Raw genomic sequence first — 8720 nt, 5'->3', positions numbered from 1 at the left:
CAGAGAGCACTTCATCAGAGAAAGAGTGTTACTTGGTGACATCACACTGCAGCATTGTGATAGCAAAGAAAATGTTACAGACATCTTTACCAAACCACTCGGTAAAGAGCTATTCGAGAAACACCGACTAGCTCTTGGTTTGATGCAAAAGAAGGACATTCCCATTAAAGGGGTGTGTGGAATGTAATGCTCAGTCCTTCTTCGATTCCCCAAAATCATCATCTTGAGGGAAGGCCTACTTCATGATGTTGATCTTGAGGGAAGGTGTTGAGAGTTCACGCTCAACATCATGTGATCATGTGTGCATAGCACCATCACGTGATCATATGTGCATAGCACTAACCTTATAGAGTGCTATAAAGGAAAGGGTTAGATCCCCTAACCCTAACCCTAAAATGGTTTGTATATATTCTATTTTTTCAACTAATTCTAGTGTACAGTTAGTCATTTGTGGTGTGCTCTCTAGCTGTGCCCTCTCTCCTCATCTCCACTCTTCTCCTCTCCCCTCTTCATATTTTGTCACAGTTAGTATGCCACCTTAGTTAGTTGAGTTTGGTTTGAGACCCACATATAGGGTTCTTCTATTTCTTTGTACGAGAGTTTCTTTGTGGCTTTTACAACTAAGAAGAGGAAAACTGTTTCCAGCCTCCACCTTTGTGTGTATTCCCCCATTGTGTATGTGAGAATGCTGCAAGTGAGACTCCTTCCCTCTCTCCCACTATCTTTACAAGCTGGAACATACAACCTGTGCCTGGAATCCTTGGACTTTTGATATTTGGGGATCAAACTCCTTGAGCTGGTCTATTGGAGTAGATCATGCAGCCTAATCACCTCTAATCACTAATTACCCTGCATTCGGTGACTATACTCTGTGGATATTAACAAAACCAGGCCTCCATCATCTGCCATTGATGGATACAATTTGTAATGGACAATGTGGTCCCTAGACCACGTTTTTAAATTGGCAAAGAAGGCTTACATTTCCCAAGTACTATGTGTCCTTGGACATTATTAATGATCTACGCTTACACATAGGATTCTCTTTCAAAAAATCATGTATTCCTCATGAATTTAAAAGCTAGGAAATACTAACTCCATTGGTGAATTAGGAGGCATACTAAATAATCCCCTCATGTACAAGGTCTTACTGCATTATATAGTATTAGAGCCCATTCATAGGCCCTCAAAAAGATATGTGGTTTATTGGGTAGTGTGTATTATTCAAGATAAGTGGCTCATTGGGTAGTGTATAGTGGTACAACAATAATAAACTCCAAGGACTGCAATGGCCAATCATATTAGTATGGGGAAAAAACTTTTTCTGTTACATCCATTAATGTGTAAAACTGTATGTACAGCCATTGATCACAATGATCCCCAAGGGGGTGTGTGTGTGTGTAAGATTTTACAGCACCCCTTTGCATAGTGAAAAGACAAAAGAGTGAAGCTAGACAACAAAATAGGACTAATTGCATTAACAGAAAAGTTTGTACAAGTCGGTGAATCCCTGTAAAGGAAACTAGCAGTGGGCACTTTTGTAGAAATGACTTTTGGAAACTATATGGAAGTTGAGCTTGGATAAGTCCTGGCAAGCATCACTTTTATTGAAGAGAGGAGTCTGCATACCTGCCACCATCCAACAAGAAAAATGGTGAGAACTCGATTTAACTTAAGTTGGGAAGACAGGTGTCATAAACACCCCTCCCTTGTTATCGGAGTCACAATAGAAATTAACACTTTGCCGTACACTTATCAAGCTTAATGTAAGACAGGAATGTTAACAGGGAGAGGAATACTGAACCTTTTTAGAAGGGGAGTGGGTGAGAAGAGTGTTGAAGGGAAGGGGGAGGGGGTTTTTTATTATTGGGGTAAGTGCTACAGAGGAATAGTGGTACTAAAAGGAATAGTTTTAAAACATCCAAACAACTGGAGAGGGAAGTTTAATAGAAAGAAGAATGAGGGAAATCGAGAGAAATAATTTAACAAAAGGTAAGCTAACAAGGGGGGGAAAGAAAAAGATATAGAGAGATTTATAGAGAGGGGGAAATCATAGGGTAAAAGTAAATATATATATAGAAAAAAATTAATTAAAATTTTTAAAAGGGGCACATATGTATTTTGTTAGACAGTAATATTGTAAGAGAAAAAGCAATTAGAGCTAAGAGAGGGGGGGGGGAAGGCATAGGGTAAAAAGTATTTATATATATAAAGAAATTTAAAAATTATAAAGGGACAAATAAGCATTTTGTTAGCCAATATTAATGTAAGAAAACAACATTTAGAACTAAAAGAGGGGGGAATATATAGATAGAGAGGGGAGGGGATACCTAAATAGAGAAGGGGAGTATTACATAAATATAGAGGGGGGGAAAAGAATATAGGTAACTACAAAGAGGCGAGGGGGGGGGGGGGACCAAACCATAGCGAGGGGGTTTAGAAAAGATAAAAGAAAAAGGGGATTTAAATGAACTTGAAGGTGACATGTTTGATGGGCTATCAAGATGAAGGCAAAGTTTGTACTATATAGTACAGACTCTAGAGGCACACATCGCCACACAGGTTTGCTTGGAGTCGACCACAGTCACCACACGGGCACTGGAGTAGTGTAGCACAACTGCCGTAGACTGGGCTTTTTGAGGGAAGCACAATAGGTGAAGGGAGCTTGGACCAAAAAAGTACTATCACAACATTGAGCAGCGCAGTAGATGGTATGGGATGGGAGGCTCAAGGGGCGATGCTAACCCACACAGTTCACATAGGTGGAGGGAAGAAAGGACTGTCAAGTTGACGGTCTTTAATGAGTAGCAACTCAGCAAGGTTTGAAGGAGCAAGGGGTGGGAGGCCGTTGGTATGGGGGCGTGGCATATGCAGGCACGTAGTTAGAATGATAGGCATGAGTGAGGTAGGGAGGAGGGCTTATATAGGTGAGGGGGTCTCGATTGCGGAAGGGGGGTTGGGAAACAAAGTCGAGGAAAGGGGAGTCTGTTTTTTTGGGGGGTTGGTGAAGGAGTAAAAATTTAAAGAACCAAAGAGTTAATTAGGAAAAAAAAAACCAAGGAATGAAGAGGAACATTAATAAAGGAAATTACGAGAAAAAAGGGAGAAAAAAGGCAATAATTAAAGGGAAAAACATTAAGAAAATAGGAAAAACTTAAGGGAAATTAAGAAGAAAAATTAAGCAAAGGTTTAGCATTTTAGGGGTAAAAGGTAAGCTACAAAGTAGAGATTTATATAGAAAATAGAAGGTAATTTGGAAAAATTAGGACTAAGGAGTGAGGTATTTTTTTAAAAAGGATTATAAGGGAAGGAAAGGTACATTGCATGGACAACCGAGAAAATGAGGATAGAAAAAATTAGAAAGGATTAGAAAGAATAGGGAGAAATAAATGAATAGGGAGAAATGAGGAAAAATTAGGTGTAGTAGGGATAAATTATGGAAGGGGGTAGAGAGAGAGAGAGAGAGAGAGAGAGAGAGAGAGAGAGAGAGAGAGAGAGAGAGAGAGAGAGAGAGAGAGAGATGTAGAGAGAGAGAGAGATTAGAAAAAACAAGGGAGATTGAGAAAAAAATTCCGAGAAAATTAGAGACAATTAAGGGGAAAATAAGGGAGTTTGAGGGAAAAGAAATTAGGGAAATTAAGGGGGGGGGGTTTCAAGGGGACATATAATGAGCAAGTGGCCAAACTAATGGAGGAAGGGATAGTAAGTGTGTGTGTGTGTGTGTGTGTGTCCACGTGCACGAACAATAAAAATCCACCTAATTATACAAATAGGACTAAAAAACATTACAGATCTAACAGCTTGAAATTAAAGGACACACACACACACACACAAAAACCTGCCTCCCTATACTCACTTATAATTCACACATTCCTTATTTCCCCCCCTCCCCCTACCTTCCCTATATTCATTTACACTTGCCCATCCCCCCCCCCCCCCACACACACACACACTTATGTGCTACACTCATTTCCCCTTTTTTTAAATGATGCTTTTTTATATTTTTTCCCCTTCCTTGAAAAGATTTAAATATCTTCGCCCCAAATCCAAAAGACTTTTTTTGTTCACATTTACCATCTTCCAAATTAACGATTTTGTTTTTGATATATTCTAAATATTTGAGATTTTGTAATGATAATTTCTAAATAATTAAGATATTCTATAATGCTAATTTTTTTCATGCACTCAACCCCCTAGGTATGGGACTACCTTTAAGAACTTTTCATTATATTTTTTATAAATTTTAAATAATTAATATTTTTAAATAAGAATGTTGAATTAATGATATTTTTTGTATATCTACCCCCTTAGTTAAGTAACCTCCCTAAAGGATGATTGAGCATTTTTTCATTATACTCAATAACAACTCCCCTCTCCTCCTTCCTTTTATACATACTCACCCCCTAACATAACCCTAGACCACTCCTCAAACTAACCCCAACCCATACATGTACTCATGAAACCCCTTAACTAGATCCATATAAACCCCTAGACTCAAAACACCCCTTTAAACCATTTCTTTTCCACTGCCCATGACCATGCTTGTGTTGGAGCACTGTGGGTGCTCCTGTAACGGATTTCTTTTTAAGAAAACCCATGGCCGATTACTACTAACAACTCATCTCTTGGTCGATTCCTACAAAGCCCCTATCGAGTCCCTTTGCACACTACAACACATCTAATAGCCTCTTTCACTTGTAATAACCCACACACGTCTAGGTGCCTCTTCCACCTACATTACCACTGGGTGCTTGATGCATTTGTATTGCCTCCTTCTTTGCATCGCGACCTTGCATGGCTTTCTTGTCCATCCTCACTTCACTGTGGGCAGTTATGCATGGTTGCCTCCTTACATTTTTCCACCGTTGGCTATGCCTCTTTTGTTAGACCACCATGGCATTGCCCTTAAGCTTGCAGGGATTCCATTACTCTAGTGTTTTTCATATATGTGCTTTGATTGGCTCCGTGATGACCTCAAAGAGTATTGCTGGCTAGCCTTATCACGCCTCCTTCCAAAGCCATTACTTGTTGCAACCTACCTGCATGCCACTAATTTGCTACACTCTCTTGAGGACTATCAAATGCCTCAATCTTGTTGCCTCAATCCTATAGTGAGCTATTGCCTCAATCCTGTTGCCTCCTACACCTCTCTTACCTCTCATCATGCTCTGCCTCTATCTGAGCTCAAGTAGAGCTTTGTGGACATGGTTCCTTTAGTTTCTCCTACCTCTCATCATCTTGTTCACCAACCTATGCATTATTACTTGCAACCTCGACTCTTACGATTACCTTGCCACAGCCATGTCTTGATGGTTGGTTCTTATGTTTGCTCTTTCATTGATTGGTTCTTACTGCTCTTTCATGGACCGGTGAGAAAGGAATGGTGTTCCCTTGATGGCTCACTTAGTTGCACTTTTTTTCATGTTTCACTTTAACTTTCAGCAGGCAAACTCTCTACCAACTATTTGTAGGCTGGTGTCACTGTTTGTAGCAATGACCTTATATAGCGTCTCTTCCAAATCTTACCTGGCTCTTAGTTGTGTTGCCTTCCTTCCAAAAGTTGCTCTTTGTGTAGCTTCTGTTCATTTTGAGTCTGCTTGCTTCTATGGTTAGTCAATTGTGTTCACTGGCGCGCAACCTTTGTCTCAACCATTGTCATACATTCATTTATATGATTGACCAACTTCTATTTGCTAGCTTTCCATAGTTCATTTGGTTCTTGTTCGCTGGCTCGAATGGGTCCTAATGGTGGCCTTGCCTTTGGATTTTTTATAGTTTTGTTTATATACATATATACATCCCTTACTGGTAAGTGGAACCAAGGATAAAGGACACACACACACACACACACACACACACACACACACACACACACACACACACACACACACACACACACACACGCACACACTCTCACACACACACACACACAATTATGGGAAAGAATCTAGCCACTTTAATGACACATGAAATAAAGACAATGAAAAAGAAAACCCGACCAAGGAGGACTTGGAACTATTTTAAAACAGCTACAAATTGGCCAAAGTTGTAGCAACTGGAACGTCGTATAATAAAACGAGCCTCAATCTTAAAATAGAAAGCACCACAAGTAACGATAAGCAAGTAAATATGAAAAATTAAATTAAAAATAAACTATATATATATATATATATATATATATATGTGCATATATGGAGCAGAGACTTCAAGGAAAGATGAGGTGATTTGGATCAACAACATTGAGAAGTGAGATCCTACAGCCATGTGTGATAATATCTAATGGATGAACAAACAAGAAGAATCAGAAAGCACAGCCATAGGACAACCATGCAAATTAGATAAAAGAAGAAGCACTGGCAAAGTCCGTAAGCCACCAAAGAAAGGAGGAGGATGACTCAGAACCATGAGGAGAGGCTTGAATCAAACAAAGTAAGGAAGCATGTAATGCATGGCGAACAAAACGATGGAATGAAGAATAAGGTTGCTAGCATGAAGAGCATTATAAAGGTTGTCCCAAAACACTGCACCTCCTAAAAGAAGGCAAACAACAAAGGAGATATGAAGACACCCCAACAACACCCATCCTATGTACATAAGGTAGGCAACCTATGCTTGAACAACCACCTGTATAACTCATAGAATGCGACACCTCTTGGTAACGGCTAAAAGGAATTCTCACATGCAATAGTTGCATCAGAACGCTGAGGCCCATAGATACATATAGGGATCTTATGTTTGTCTTATGCACACCTTAGTGCTCCATAGCTTTGTTGTCGCTTGCTAGGCCCCTTCTCAAGCCAACATTGAGAAAGCTACTTTCCGGTGGTCTCCTACATGTGAGGCTGGATTCATGCAACCCATTGTCCAAAGTAGTAGCAAGGTTTATATAAGCATATTCTACAAACCTGAAACAGTAACAATGTTGACCATTTTCAGCCCGTGTTATCGTATACTTTGCTCATGGCGCTCTTCCTTTTGCGTTTCGTCAACCAACTCATGGAAAGCTGAGTGCGCGTCATCAGCATAAATGGTTTAACGCTCCGCCATGCTCATAAGCCCTGAAACCAAACCAAGCAGTGGTCGTTTTAAAGAGAGGAGGAAATCAGAAATCCAAAATACTGAAATGAAAACTGGGACAGAATAGATAAACAGCCGAACCTTTTTGAAAGTTTCCACTGCTGGTGTCCACTCCTGAAACGTGTCGCTCATCTCCAGCACTGACAGCAAGTACGTTTGCCATACGGAAGCAACTCTTTGCACAATGCAGAAGAAATGACCGACAAAATCAAAATGATTCAACATAGTAAAGCACATAAGCACCCCGAATTTTATAGAGGGAAGACAAGCGCTTAAATTTAGAGACTGCATGGCCCTGCACATCCCCAACCCATGCGTGCCTCACCAACGCATCGCCTCCCAATTGACGATCTCGGCTTTCAGAACCACCAGCATTGATACATGCTATCCTCGGTCGAGCCACCTGCAAAGAAGGTAGGAGGTGGAGCCACCTACAAAGAATGGAGGAGACGCAAACCATGCAACTGGGGTGGCAAACGGCCACGTGGCGTTACTTGGCTGGTCTACCCGGCGGCTACATGCGCAGGCGTGTGAAAAATAATCAGAAAATTCACCACCAAGGAGGAGTCAGGACTGTGGTCTCTGGACTGTGCAGAAAATTTGAAAAGAAGTCAGATGAAGCTATTTAAATACATAACAGTGTAGAGAAACGCTTTTGAGAGAGCGTGTGTGGAGAGAGAGAGAGAGAGATTGATTTCAAAAAAAAACAAGCGAGAGAGGAGAAAGCTTCATCCTCAATTCAAGGACCTCTTAAAGCTGCAAGAGTGCCTATATGCAAGTTTCTTAGTATACTGAACGGTGAATGAATTTCATCGCTGATATAAGGAGAAATGGAGGAACGTACAAGAAATATATTGAGCTTGATCAATCTGTGGCGCATGGGATTGATGTGGGTTTTAGCTCTTCTTCGATCTTACTTAGAATTATTTTGGAGAAGACTCGTTGGTTTGGAGAGAGCTTTTCCTCCTCATACTCCTGACGTGCTCTACAACCGTGCCTGTATTGTGACTGGGGTAAAGACGTGTCTCTGGCTTTTACAAGTTCAGTTTATTGCGTTTTGTATTATAGAGAAAAGAATACTCTCCATGCACTTTCGGATTAAAACGGCAAAATTATGTATGAAAGAAAGAAACTCAGGCGTCAAAGCACTCTTTGTCAATTCGTCGCTCGTGTGTATTGTCTACTTTGCACGATTTTAGTTTTTGATGCTCCCTCACAACTTGAAATAAAAAAAACTGACGGGCAAGATAGAAAAGAAGCGATGATACATTGACATAGTCTTTTGAAATTTAGCCGTTACAAATAAATTCAATTTTTTTGAAGAAACAAGAGACACTGAATTCTTTGGAGCAAAGGTTATGACATGGTCCTCTAGCGTGCTTAGAGTCTTTTGTATTTTGCTTTGACGATTTATATGTGTCACATAAATGTTCAGGATGGTTGTACATGACTGAGTAACACAGTTCTTCATTTGATTTGGTTCAAGGTATTGTCTTCGATGTCTCCTTAGTACTAAGAATGTTTTGCGTCTCAAAAGAACCCTAACAAGTTCTATAAAGAATGACATAGCAAGTCCAACCTCCTTTGTCTGCTGGTTAAGATTGTTTTCTTGAAGGGAAGACAAAGCTCATACTTACAGCAGCTAC

General features: G+C 40.2%; 1 protein-coding gene across 5 annotated transcripts in view; it reads left to right on the top strand.

Moving 5' to 3' along the window:
• The first annotated feature begins 7487 nt into the window (after positions 1–7487).
• Positions 7488–8720, top strand: part of LOC147902522 (uncharacterized) — a 49770-nt gene continuing 48537 nt past the window's right edge. For all 5 annotated transcript variants that reach the window (XR_015540859.1, XR_015540860.1, XM_087373294.1 and 2 more), the window contains exon 1: positions 7488–8087. Coding sequence is in view for 3 of the 5 variants with exons in the window: in XM_087373294.1 (XP_087229420.1) it covers positions 7905–8087 (183 nt within the window). In the remaining 2 variants the exon portion in view is untranslated. The remainder of the gene's footprint in view (positions 8088–8720) is intronic.

Source organism: Dipteris shenzhenensis, chromosome 4 (genome assembly GCF_047967505.1).
Source record: "Dipteris shenzhenensis isolate YYH24624 ecotype China chromosome 4, Dip_SZ_1.0, whole genome shotgun sequence".
NCBI lineage: Eukaryota > Viridiplantae > Streptophyta > Polypodiopsida > Gleicheniales > Dipteridaceae > Dipteris > Dipteris shenzhenensis.
Note: the sequence above shows the minus strand (reverse complement) of the source record. Positions and strands in the feature narration are given on the sequence as shown.